This window comes from Rhamphochromis longiceps, linkage group LG7 (assembly GCF_057381845.1).
Source record: "Rhamphochromis longiceps isolate RC_006_pf linkage group LG7, R_longiceps_female_GT1.1, whole genome shotgun sequence".
In the NCBI taxonomy this organism is placed as follows: Eukaryota; Metazoa; Chordata; class Actinopteri; order Cichliformes; family Cichlidae; genus Rhamphochromis; species Rhamphochromis longiceps.
The window spans coordinates 21,563,989-21,577,816 of NC_140563.1; the positions used below are offsets into that span (position 1 = coordinate 21,563,989).

The 13,828-nt window shown below is 40.7% G+C and overlaps 1 protein-coding gene across 2 annotated transcripts; it reads right to left on the reverse strand.

The window, feature by feature from the left end:
- Positions 1-1,334: 1,334 nt before the first annotated feature.
- On the reverse strand, positions 1,335-13,815 carry LOC146665259 (sorting nexin-1-like). 2 transcript variants are annotated; one of them, XM_085412836.1, is made up of 16 exons: positions 13,679-13,815; positions 13,457-13,588; positions 9,394-10,198; positions 8,474-8,616; positions 7,737-7,812; positions 7,561-7,604; positions 7,219-7,360; positions 7,043-7,121; positions 6,609-6,684; positions 6,231-6,344; positions 5,909-6,002; positions 5,399-5,604; positions 5,088-5,231; positions 4,773-4,853; positions 4,602-4,673; positions 1,335-3,469 (listed from the first exon to the last, which is right to left on the reverse strand). In XM_085412836.1, exons 2-16 carry the CDS (start codon positions 13,577-13,579, stop codon positions 3,419-3,421), a joined length of 2,250 nt encoding a protein of 749 aa, XP_085268962.1. In that variant the 5' UTR covers positions 13,580-13,588; positions 13,679-13,815; the 3' UTR covers positions 1,335-3,418. The 2 variants fall into 2 exon arrangements, with proteins under 2 accessions (XP_085268962.1, XP_085268963.1); XM_085412837.1 differs by lacking the exon at positions 13,679-13,815 and having other exon boundaries at positions 8,474-8,613; positions 13,457-13,583.
- Positions 13,816-13,828: the final 13 nt, after the last annotated feature.

Genomic DNA, 13,828 nt, shown 5'->3' on the forward strand with positions numbered 1-13,828 from the left:
CCTGGTATCTCCTCCACACTCTTGAGACTGTGCTGGGAGAGCAAACTTTCTAGCATTGGAACGTTTAGATGTGACATGCTGGAGGAGCTGGACTACCTGTGCAACCTGAATGGGCCGCAGGTACTGTCTGATAGGCCACCAACAAAAAGCAAAATTAGAGAAAAGTCAATCAGGAGGTATAAAGAGACCTCCAACCTGTGTTTTGTCATCTCTCCAATGAACCTGTTGGTCTTTGCTCCCTAACAGAAGTGACTGATAATCGTAAAGTTTGCCTGACTTTGTGTTGTAATGTATTGACCAAGTGTTCCCTTAATTTTTTTTTGAGCAGTGTAATTAAAACTTCACCATGTTTGACTACTCTGCAGTGAGATGTTCATCATTATTTGGCACTTAACTTTTTCATTTGTGTAAAATTAATATTAATGATCACCAAGGCATAAAAACGGCATGTATGAAATCAGTAAAACAAATCTCATTTAAAACTTGCTAAAAAAAAAAAAAGAGACCTAACCTTGCCTTACCTAGTATAGAATAAATTAGTGTAGTTCTTATAAAAACAGTGTAAGTTTGTTTTCTAGATCCAAATCTCTGCATGGACTAGCTGTTTATTTCATTTCACACCTGTTGAGGCAGCTACTTCTCAAAGTCATATTAAAATGACGTCACAGTAAATCGGCACGTCGGAGAAAAAAAATTACACACTTGAGTCGTTATTCTTTATGAAATTTCCAAGTGTAAACAGTGCAACTTTTATTGATTTGAATTAAGTTTCTATGACACAGTGCATATTGCTGACATTGCTCTGCACTTTTAACCACACACCAACAACCTTGTTTTTATTCAATGATGTAAAAATAAAAGCAAAAATAGTTATTTATCTAACCGGCAAAGAAATGTCTGCAAGTTAAAAGAAAGCCGTAATGACGACGAAGGATACAGTGAAGCGCAGTCGCTGCACACCTTCAGTTTTTACATGAGTGCAAATGTGACATTAAAGCTGTAATCAAAAGGGATGGCAGTCCTGCCACGTAAAGCTGTGACGCAGGTTTGTTAAAAATACACGAGACTAAGAAAGAATGCACTCCACCGTCAGCGTGCGTACTGAAGCCATTAATCTTTTGTTTGCCAATCAGCGTCGTCCATCCAGCCCCGAGTAGTCCAGTTCGGCTCTTGCAGGACATCTCGGTGCCTCCTTTCTGTTAAATCGCGGACAGCATTTTGTGTCTTTACGCCAATCAGCAAGTGAAAACGTCAAACATCTGGTGGTACCTCCTCTGGGTTTTGTCTGGTGTATGTCCTTTGAAATTAAAGGAACTGTGTGGCTACTTTATGTGAACAAACGGGTGTTTACATTCACTGCTTCAAAGAAAACTTCATCTTGGATTTTTTTGATCAAAAGCGATGAATGCCATAAAACACTGACAAAGGCTGCATAAACAAACTGGATAAAAAAAAAAAAAAAAAGGACGTCCATGCGAAGCCAAAACTTCTGCATTTTGCAAGCTTTTACTCAGATGGCACAAATGAAGGGTAAATCTGACTTAGAACAAACAAACTGTAGAGTCAAAATTTACCAAAATTACCAAAAGGTTTTCGTAAATAAGATAATAAACCGATTGTGAAGCATTTGCCAATGTAAAAAAATGATTGAGTGCATTTTCTTATACACTTCTGTGCAATCTAATTACTTTTTACAACCAAAGGTGGTGCCCCCTGCTGGCCAGTAGAAAGAATGGCAGATTAAAACACTTTCAACAGCACATTTTTAAGCTCACAAGGTTACATCCATCTTTTCTATACAGTCTGTGGTCAAAAATGACTCCCCTTAGTGCGCTTCACCAACTGTACACCGTTTTATTTGTGTGGCCAAATTTAGAATAAGTGCCCTGAACGTGTCCATTATTTTGTAAAAATTCATAAAATTAGAGTGAAAATATCCAGTAAACTGCTGGATGTTCATCAGAAGTAATAAATGAGTGAACAGTAGTGATGTGGGACTCAGCAGTAGTCACCCTTTAATTTGTGCCCACAGTGCTGCACTTGTTAGCAGACATACCACTCTCACATGTCCAATCACTGGACTTTTTTTCCTTCTGTTTTTTCATAACAAAGGGAGCCAACAGTACACATTATGGGATAGAGAGGACTTTGCACTGTGTTTGAGAACATGCATACGCAACCAAGAACTATTGCCCTCCGGTGCTACTAGAAGTGAATAACAAAGGGCTAGTTTGGACTGTCAGACGAAAACAGGACTACACCTTGGGACTAATCCACAAGTAAGACTGCTGTGAGTTACAGCTCTATTTACACCACCTCAAAGTTGAATCCTACCATCCAGAAAGCTTCTGGGTGTCATCTGACACAGCATGAAACTGCTTGCTTAGACTTGCTCGAGTTGGTTAATCACAATCAGCATTTATTTCCTCTAAACTGTGTTTGCTTGCCTTAAAGTGTCCAACATGACGCAACTAGACAGAGTCTGACATGATCTTTAGGGACTAGATTATCCAGTTCATGTCTCTGCAGGTTCATATGCAAGGCAGACTGAAAACATTAAAACCATTTTTATTTGGTAGTAAATGGGGCGCAACCGCAGTTCTTTAAACATCAGCGCTGAGATGACAAGCCCACAGCTCCCTCTACGACTTCCTCCTAAACTGGTGTCTTAAGCCAAAACACCATTCTCGCTTTTATAAAGGCACCGACATAAAGTTTGCACACTTACTGAAAGAAATTTGAAATCGTTAACCCCACAACCTCAGCACGCGACAAAGCCCTTGACCACAATTGCTAATCTAATGCCGCGCATCACCCTGCACCCATTTCCCCTCAGCATCATAGTACTTCAAATTAGAAAGAAAGAAAGAAAAACATGGATGGTACTTAATTTATCCACCTGCTGGAATCATTCATAAATCAAATTTGTAACTTATTTAATCCCTTTCAGTCACCAATAAGAAACACAGTGAGAATTTAGCCACTTTCTTCATCTGGGTCCCCAGAAATATGTGATGAGAGAGCAGCCAGGCTGTAAACAGTGAACCACAGCTGATGTGAACGAGCTCCTGATCAACACAAGGGAGGAAATCCTGAGAACGAATGATTCTCCTGTGGAAATTAATGGAATCGTTCATCCACACTTCTTTTTTCCCCTCTTTTCATTTGTCCGTATCTTTGTTTATGCAATCTATTTTCATCTATTAAGAAAATATTTGTGGAAGGTTAAATGAAAATATACAATTATTAATACAATAGAATACAGAGCTATGTGTTAAAGGTGATTTAAAAAAACAAAAACAGAATTGATTGTATCTCCCTTTACAATACACACATTTTCCTTGGTTAAAAGGCAAAAGAGGTAAAGTGTATGAGAAAAAGGCAGCCTGTTGTAGTCCAGAGGGCTGGTGTTTGAGGATTAGGCGATTGCTTTTGCTTCTGGTAAGAACGCCTCCCAGTACTTTATCAGCTGGAGAGAGAGGAAAAACCAACAACAAAAACAAAGAAAAAACAGGAGTCTTTAGACGCCAAATTAATTGAGAATTTTGAAAAGTAAAACATCACAAAAAAAAATGTAGCCTATTATATCTAAAAAGCTGTCTACTAAATGACTTGATGCATGCTCAATCATCCAGGATGGAAATCCCAAAAGGTTGATTCTGTTCATCTGGACGCAGCGTTTTCAGTGGGAGAAATGTTTCATCACTCATCCAAGTGACTTCTTCAGTCTCAGCTGACTGCAGGTTTCCCAACCTTATAAACAGTACATTTGCATAATGATTGAAACCAGCCCCCTCTAGTTTCAGTCATTGTGCAAAGGTACTGTTTATAAGGTTGGGAAACCTGCAGTCAGCTGGGTCCAGTAAATGACTGGAAACAATTTAAAGTTGCTACTTTGGGCTCTTTCATATAAATAATCAAAACTCCAAAAATCCAAAGTAAGCACACAAATACATTTACATAATATGTATTTCAGTGAATCACAAATCACGAATATCTTTTAAAAAATGATTTTAATAATGATGTGTTACATTAACATTCATGTTAAATTAATTTCTAATATTCATTAACCATTGAAGTGAATGTAAATATTTGGTTATTTGTGAATATTTTGCTCAGACTTTTATTTGATAAAAGTTTTCATGACTTTGTCTATTAGTCTAAGCTGGATTAGCCTCAGTTTTCTAACAAACTACTTTACATAGTAACCAGAGCCTCACTGCAATAATGAAAAAGCATGAAGCACATGCATAAAGAATAGTAAAGAAAATACCATTTAGGGAACCAGAGTGAAAAGTGCAAAAGTTAAATACAAAATAAAAATGTTTGCAGATTTACCGAGTCGTTTACTTATTTTGAATTTGGGAGTTTTGGTCCACACAGAAACTTGAATATTCTTTATCTGCTTTATTTAATTTTTATATAAAAAAGTATGTAAAGCCTTGTTCCTGTCGTCTTACCTTACTTATTACCTTGTGTATGATTTACTTTTGAAATTGTCAACTTCTGTAGATTATCTGTGATGCTCAACAGTTAAAAACTGACCTAAATCCAGTGCAGTACTTACAGGTTTATGAATATGAAAATGCTGACTCACTCACCTGTTGCTGAGATTGAAGCAGACACTCCAAATACGTGATAACCTGTCTTTTGCAATTCTTGGTCTTTTCTCTCTGTTAGGAGAGATTTTTCAGAAGGATTTATCACTCTCAGCCCGTTCAGCTGTCTGAGCAGTTACTGATGCGGATACCAATAAGAATGAACACTGGTACCTCAAAGCGAATGACTTCCTTGCGAACAGTTGCAGACACTCTTTCAAAGTCTCGCTCGTACTGCGTCACTTTGGTCTCCCACTGTTTCCAAAGATAAAAATCACAGAGGAGTCTTAAATCAAATACAGTGCTTCACATACAGAGATCGTGCAGCAAAAGCTATGGAGTGATTAACGTCAAGCTAAGAATGAACCAAGGATCAGAAAAATTAAAGTTACTACAACGTTGTTCCTAAACTTGAAGAGGCCCCATCAAACGAGGGTTTCAGCCACATCCGAGCTATTTTTACTTTGTTGTTTTTGGCCCATGTCGTACCTCAGCGATCTCCTCCTTGGCCAGCTGCAGCTTATCGGGCTTGTTGGCCCACAGGAGTTTGGCCTCAGTCTCCCTCTTCTTCTGCAGCATGGACTGAGCATCCTGCCAGCGCTGCCACGCCTTCATCCGGTGATCAAAGGACCCCTGCAGGTCACAAAACTCACATCTTTTTACCTTCATGTACGTGCTTTTTAATATTGAACAATATTGGACATTTCACTTCCTATGGGGGAAAAACCCACTTAAAAAAGCAAAACAAAACTTAAACGGCTGTGATCTACAGAAACTAGCTAAACAAATTCTCTCCGTACCCTCACAGCACCCAGCAGACGGATGTAATCTGCAATCATTTCAGCAAAGGTGAAGGTGTCGCTTGCAGCTTGTTCCTGGTGTAGCTGCTCCATCTTGTCCTCCACCTCGGCCAGCTGGGAGAGGGCGCGGGACAGGGCGGTGTTGTCCTCTGCGCTGCCCAGCATGGCCGCACTTTTGGCGAAGCTCGCCGTGTTCAGTGACAGCTCTAGATTTCAATGCAAAGACAAGTGTTCTTCACACAAACTTGAATACGAGAACATATACAAGAAATGAAAGCAGCAATTATGGGCTAAAAGGTGCATTCACACATTTTATGTTAGGTGGCATCATTCAAATCTTTATAAAAGCTTTTATTAGAGGAGGAATAGTAATTAAAAAGTGTTATAATTAACAATGTTTAACATCTGAACACATTTCACTCTGTTGCCCCCAAGTGGCCAAAAACTGTACAAACACATCCGAATGATAACTGATGAGTCACTTTACAGATGGGAAAAAAGACAACGGACCTTTCCTGTGAACCACCAGGGATTCGACCAGCGCGTGGAGCTTCCTGAATTGCTGGTCTGCAGATTCCACCTCCTGCAGCTTCTCCTCGAACCACTGCAGCACAACGCACCATTAGTACGACTCCAACACTAGCTGCAAGGGCTGTAAGCTCTACGGCACTACAAGCATCATTACCAAAGATAAATCCCATAACTGTCAAAAATCTAACCATGAAACTGCAGCTTTGTTTATGCCCAAAAGTTCCACCAAAAGTCTCTGCTTTAGTATAAAGACTGAAAAACGCAGTGAAGAACATGAGCGCGCGTTTACAGCTGAACTTACCACGTCTGACTCGTTCATCTTGATGGTCATCTTGCTGACAGCGTCTGTCGCTTTATTGATCATCTTTAAGAAGCCGGCGCCGCTCAGAGCCTGAGTGCTCACTGCTCGAGGCAACTGCAGATGCATTAGTTGTGTTAGCTGTGATGATTCTAAAACTGCGATATGAACGTTTTCAATATTTTACTGCAACTCCATCTTCCTCCATTGTCTGCACACCCTTACACTAATGCTTAGGTAAAGCACACTAGTGTGATGAAAGTAATGTTTCTAACTACAAATACACCATTCATCCACTACAAAAACAGAGAAGTGAAACAAAACTGCATTACACCTCTTCAGTGCAGTAACTCGAGCTGAAACCAAACAAAATCCTCTTACTTCCTCTCTCTCCAGGAACTCTCTGACATCGGGGTCTTGGAGCAGCGACGGGTGATTTACCACCCGCTGCAGATACCTGTTCAATCAGACAACAGGGACACGCTTGATTTTCACGAGTAGTCTGGAAATTGCCACATCAGAATAGCACGAGAGCATCAACGGGGAAGTGGTGGTGATGCTTTTGCATTAATTATATTCTTGTCACATCATGCTTCCTGTACAGGGAAGGGGGCAGGGTTTAATAAGAATATTTTCTTCTTCCTGCTCCTTTTCACACATGGTTGTAGTGCTTTGTTGATAGAAAGTGTGGTTGGTTTGTTTGATCTGTTGTACCAAGTGTGAAATAAATAAATGAAATGAAATGAAATGTACAAGGGTTGGGACTCTGTGTTAGCCGCGCTAACTGGCACCTCATGCCATTCTTTCTCTTTTACCTTTCCAGAGCACCTCTTCTTCTCTCAACAAAGTCTGTAGACGATGAATCTTCCTTCCCCACTTTCATCTTTGTCATCCCTACACAAGATAACGACCATCACCACTTGTGATTGAGAGCAGATTTTACATTATAATTCTAAGGAAAGCGTGAGATGTGATGAGTGCGTCAGCCTACCCAGGAGGCTCTTCTCTGGTGGTGGAGGCACAATGAATCCATTTGGTCCATGTTTTTCAGAGAGCTTCTCATAAAGTCCGAGGAAGTCGCTGAAGCGTCGCCTCACTGTGAATGTCTTGTTGCGAAACATGGGCAGTGTGGTCTGAAACACACATTAACGGAATTTATGTACCCAGCAGGCTCGTGTTTGCTCCAATACTCCACTAAACGTGTGTCGCAACCTTTGTTTTCCCTCTAAGAGCAGAGCACGGGTGTGTCTCCAACAAGGCACTCATCAATATTTCATCTTTGGTCAACTTTAACCAACTTCAAGTAAAATGATGAATAATGACACATTTTTACCTGTGTGGATACTTTGTAGGCCATGTAGGCATTCATACCATCCCCTGAAAAAAAACAATACATACATCATTAAATGTCCCTGACTGTATAAATACATACAAAGTTTACTCAGTGAACTGATATTTAAACATCAGGCAAGCTACATTAAGCAATACAAAAAACAATAAAAGCCTCACCTATTTTTTCTGGATCTTTGACAGAGACAAAGATGTCAAATTTGTCTTCCTCCTCTTCCTCTTCCTCTTCTTCCAACTGAAACAAATTTTGAGCATGAAAGTGAAACATGACATGAAAACCATGGCTGAACAGTCAGCTTCTCCCACCACATTTTGTTGTGGTGGGATGTTAAACAGGTTAAACCGCAGTTGGAAAGAACCTGGTGCTGCCCCAGTTTTCTCATTCTGATGTTTGGGCAGAGAGTTAACATTTAATCTTGTTAAAAGCAACAGGTTTTAACAAGGTTAACTATAGATCCAAATCTGTAATTTAAAACAATCAGATGAACAGCTTCTAACCAAATTGAAACTTTAAATGTTTTTAAAAATTAAAAATAAAACCAGTTTCTTCCTCCAGATGAGGAAATGTTTTATTTGAATCTTTACTGGATTAGAGTCTATATGAATGCACCTGACCAGCACCTAAAGATGTTAGACACTCTCTGCCACTGTGCTTTATATTTTATTACTGGCTTCAGAAGCTGAATACACCACTGTTTCCTGTAAATAAGTGTGCATCTCTGTATGTCCTCAGACTTTCCATGGGCTGTTTTGTTTCAATATATAAATCTCAAAGAGACATTTAGCTGAATAAATAAAGGATAAAATAAACTGGCGTGTATATTTATTAAATACTTGGAAACTATTTCATGGGCTCACACTCGAAAATCTTTGTCTGGGTTTAAATCTGAGCTCACCTCTTCCAGGGCAGGAGGCTGTGGCTTGGCGAGGCTGGCAGCTGCTGGCAGAGAGGTGGGGGCGGGAGCAGATGGCTTGGCCGTCGCCTCCTTTTTTCTCTCATTCCTCGGACTGTCGAGAGAGAGCTCCACCGTGGCCTCTGCTAGAGGGGAAACGTGCAGTAAGATATCCATTATTTCCCTAGTACAGTGGAGCTGCTTTTACCACAGTTACCAAAGTCTACCTTTAAGTATTTACAGAGATTCGGAGTTCTGTTCCATGTGTGGTGATCTGGAGCACAAACTGGAGCTGCTTCTGTCATGCCTCAACAGGACCTCTGTGTTGGTTTCTTAATCACTTATTTACACCAGACTGAAACTTGTGTTTGCCATCTCAGGTGTCTGACACAAATATACACTGAGGGTTATGTTAAACCTGTGGATTTAACTGAACTTTGCATTCAGATGGTCCCATGTTCTTAATTGAGGTGTCCTCATCCTGGCTTTGGTGTCAGCCATGTGGTAACAGCATGATGCACAGAAAATCACGATAGCTGCTTCTAGTTAAACATTGCTGTACTTGACTTTTAAGAGGGCTACTACTCAAAGGTTTTTTTATAAGTAATCTGAGCCACTCTCCCATAACCGGCACAGCCCAGTACAAAGTTTCAAACTCAATGCAGGCAAAACAGTTATTTACAATGAAGCAAACATTACTTTCCATGCTGTTGTTTCAACTTTAGGATGCGTTCATCAACATTTTTCCAGCCTAGAGCTCATTTTATCTTCTATACAGATGTGATTATGCACAAACCTCTATATGAACTTCACTGAACCTGTCTTGAATCATGACTTTAGTATAAAGACCAACTCTAGGCTTAAAACTTTGGTAACATAAACCGAATGAGAATAAAAAATAGAATAAAATAAGGTGGACCCACCAGCAAATATATCACCGTCCTCCTCAGAGTGGACTCCATTGGTCTTGGGGTTGACGGTGCTGGTGACGCTGGGTGTGGAGGCAGCTGCCTGACTGAAGATATCAGCTGGCTTACTGTCTTGCAGCGGTCCCCCAGCAGTAACTTTGGTTGTGACAGATTTCTCCTTCAGCTCTTTAGGGACGGGTTTCTTTGAGATGGCACCCAGCGGCTCGCCAAACACATCCTCGTCAGGTTCACCGAAGAGGCTTTTCTGCGGCTGCTTGGCAGGCTTGGTCTGCAGTGGTTCTGCAAAAATATCACTCCCTTCCTCGTCGTCAAAGAGATCAACGTTTGCGCTGCTGGGTTTTTTGGCTTCAGCAGCTGGTGGAGCATCGCTAAAGAGGTCGACCAAAGGGTCAGCAATTTTGCTAGTAACAGGCTGTGAGTCACCACTGAGGTCGATAACTGGAGCGGTGGACGTTTGTTTTGCTTCCTGCTGACTGAGTGGATCTATAACACCAGCAGTTACTTCACTTCTATCAATTGTTGCTTCAACAGTAACATCTGCCTTTACTACTTCCCCTCTCTGAGCTCCAGTTTCGCTTCCCAATATGTCAACGAAATCATCGGATTTTGTTGCAGCTGCAGCTACAACGCTAACATTGTTTGTCAGGTCAAAAAAATCATCTGAGGGTTCACTCGCTGGCTTGTTTCCTGTTTGGCTGCTCATTGGCTCGATTAAAGGATCATTCATGATGTCACTGGGAGGCTTCATTGAAACATCACTGGTCGGTGTGGTGTCCATTTCGGTCACTGGTGATGTGCTCTGAAGGCCAAAAAGGGGATGCTTAATGTCAATTGCTGTCATGTCACGTGTGTGTAGACAACAGACAATTCTGAAAGTAATCCAAGACTCGTGCAACAAGTTGATCAAAGTTTCAAATTTTAAAGACCTTTGGGGCTTTTTTTTTTTCTTTTCTTTGATCTCAACAGCTTCACATTACACAATCTGGTCTCTAGGTAGCCAAATTGGATATTGGGTAACATCTAAACATCCAATGTCCATCCCAGCTACTGGGTGTGTCACTGACAGCAGAAACAATGTTTTCAAAATAAAAAAAACAAGGACTTTGTCACTGTAAAAAGCTGCAGGGAACATTTTATGATGCTTGAGAAACAGATTTAACTGATATGTTTTCGCCAAGAACACAAAGCAAATCTCCTGAGAAACCATTTCATCAGATAAGCCTTTACATTAGGGTTAGACTAATGTAACAGTCTAATGTAACAGCGATTGCAGTGTTTAGGTTTTTGTTTACAGGGTAGTAAACAAAATGACTTAATGAACTTAAATGACTTGCTTCAAAGGATGCTGATTCAGAAGGTGAAAACAACTCTTGGATCCGTTACTCTGTGACCTTGGCTGTATTAAAGACGACTTTTTCTGATGACTTAATGGGCTTGATGGTTTCAGGTCATACTGACTAAAACATGCAGGATATTTTTGTAAGTAATGGTCATCAATGGAGTCAAAAAGGCTATGCCCATTTGCTATCGATGTGTCAATAGCAAATGACTGTGTAGTTTCTTTCATTTTAAAGTCAGATGAACACCTGGTTCATAGGGCTGGGCGATATGACCCAAAATTCATATCTCGATATTTTTTAGCTGGATGGCGATATAAGATATATCTCGATATATTTTTTTAAAGCCATAAAGTAAGAACAAAAAGAGAGTTCTTAGTCAAAGCTGTGTCCCAGATGTCACACAGGCACTTTTATTAACATAGAGCAGATGTACATAACATTTACTCAAAAATAAATTATGAGCATTTATTAAATAATAATGCTCCATAAATAAAAGAAAACAATGTTGTTTTTGAGCATAACAAAGAGCTCACAATTGTGCAGTCAAAATGTAAACTAAAAGACGCTGAGCACAATAACAAAGAGATTTCACAGCTGCTCTGTTCCCAACTTGTACTGCGTGACTGACAGCCTGGAGTTTGAAATCCGCTTCGCAACCACGTCTCTTAACAGGTGCCATTTATGGTCCTTATACACAGTAGGGTAATATTACTTTGAAGCACAGTACGTATCACTCCGCGAGGCTCAGCCGTAATGCTCCGACAATCCATCAAGCGGTGCAGCTCCGTAGCTTATCAAAGTCGTACTAAAACATTTTTTGACAGATTGCTGAGCGCCGTGTTCCACATAAAATCGGTTCGCGGCCATCAAGCACAACCAGAATTCACACATAAGGCGCGCTGTCAACTTTTGAGAAAATGAAAGGATTTTAGTCCGTGCAGCACCTCTGGGCTGCATGGCGTTAGCGTGGTTAGCTCGTTAGCGTGGTTAGCTAGCTAACACATTGACGCCGTCCAGCCCCATGCACGGGGCGATGCGCAGTAACTCGCTAACGGAGATTTGCCGTGTCCATCTTGTCGCTTCCTGCAGGTGAAGCGATGGGGGAGGAGGGGGAGTTGTGTTCAGTGAAGGAGAGGCGAGGCCGAGTAACATTGCGTAAAGACGAAAGTGGACGAAAGAGAGGCAAACTTGCGGCTCCACAAGTATAATTATAACGTAACATAGACTATATCGATATAAAGGATATTGTCACATCTTATATCTCGTATAAAAATATATCGATATTTTTTTAAAACTCGATATATCGCCCAGCTCTACTGGTTCATCAAATCCAATTTAGGAACGTGATGAACTATGCTTATTGCCAAGAAAGAAAATTCTCAGCTCAAGGTTTTATAATAGAGTTTTGCTAAATAATGAATGTTGTCGTATTGGCTGTTTCCATCTTTTATATACAGTCTATATTATCTGCATACCTATACAGTTTAAGAAATAAGCCTGTCAAGCAAGAATGCTAGCATTTATCTGATAACCTACCACTCCACATTACTATTTATTATTATTATTATTATTATTATTATTATTATTATTATTATTATTATTATTATGTGACATACAGGGAAACTGCCAGTATTACATTTTTTCAGTACTAGTGGAAAATTAATGTACAATGACTAATAACTGTATTTAGTGGTCCCAAAAATATTTCCATTTTATCTGTATATCTGTCACCCCTTATTAAAAATGAAAAATGTGAATTATACTCTTTAGACAAAAAATGCTTTAAAAAATAGTAATACATCCCCGAAACTTCTTTTTATAGGAAGTCAAGTCACTCTGGCTTGCTGATACATTTCCAAACATCATTTCAGGCATGAGCTCTGACACCTAAAACATCCATAAAATGCTGACTTAGGGTTTCCGTGCAGCAGCGAGTTCAGTGTTGGGAGAAAAAAAATCGCAGACAGCAACTTTCTCATGTATCCTCTGAACTTTGACTGTAGGAAAACATCCGGGTTCTGACCATGTGACCACACCACGCTCACATGACAGGAGGCTGCCCGAGCCAGCGTACAATCCTTATTTTATGGGGAGAAATACGTAAATAAAATGGGGAAGCTGACTTAACCCACTAATAAGCATCGTGAAATAACACTATCACCTCCTTACTGTGTCAGCTCTCACAGAAACCACACACAGACCTCACTGTCTGCAGATTTCACCTCACCTACGCATGGCGTGAAAAGTCTGCACGTCAAAAAAAAAAAAATGCTGAGGACACCTTCAGATTTAAAAGTTAGCTCGAGAAAGTTTTAGAAGATGAAAAGAGGTCACACATTCCATGCACCAAAACAGGAAGTACGGCGTTACCTGGTTTGGTTAACTGAATCACTGCGAGGGAGAACTTCAAAGAGCAACTTTCAGGGTGAAATCAATACCAGCGAGGGCGTTTGCAGAACTCCTAAAGCTCGTAGGCAGGTAGTAAGAAGTTTCTACAACAAATGCTTCGAAACATTAGGAAATACTAAGAGTTTTGGAGATGACAATATCTTATGTCAACATTGTTTGTTATTTTTCCCCTGTGCAACTGCTTAACGTTAACGGCCAACATCTCCTAAAACTTTTGCCTAATTAGCTTTCCTAGCTAACTCTGCATTAAGTTAACGAGTTATCCAGACCTGACCGCTAACAGCTAGGTCGACTCCACCAGTACATACCGTACTCCCGAAGAGGTCCTCGTCTTCATCACTGTCGCGGCCTCGGACTTCTTCAGCGTCCAGCACATCTTGGTCCTCGGAGTCCGGGAATGGGGGAGGACTGCGCTCCGAGCTGGTCGCCATCTTCACTCTCTTTGAAAACACAAGGGGAGGTAACGTCAACTGCTCCCCTCTGCTCTCTGTCACACAGACGTGTCTCCTTCGGTTAGCAGCTAACGTTACCTTCGCCGTTTCTCACTGTGGTTTACCTCGGCCGGACGGGGGTGTACACCTAAACTGGGCTGACTAGTGGAGAACAGACACTGCTCAGGACGTGCAAACCCGCCGCTGTCTTTTCACTTCCTGGTCCTACTCCTCCTACTTCTTATCAGG

Coding starts and splice junctions, on each gene's coding strand:
- LOC146665259 (XM_085412836.1), bottom strand. CDS start 13,579: ATGGCGACCAGCTCGGAGCGCAGTCCTCCCCCATTCCCGGACTCCGAG. Junction 8,617..9,393: donor GGACGGTGATATATTTGCTG/GTGGGTCCACCT, acceptor TTTCCCCTCTAG/CAGAGGCCACGGTGGAGCTC. Junction 7,605..7,736: donor CAAAGATCCAGAAAAAATAG/GTGAGGCTTTTA, acceptor GTTTTTTTTCAG/GGGATGGTATGAATGCCTAC.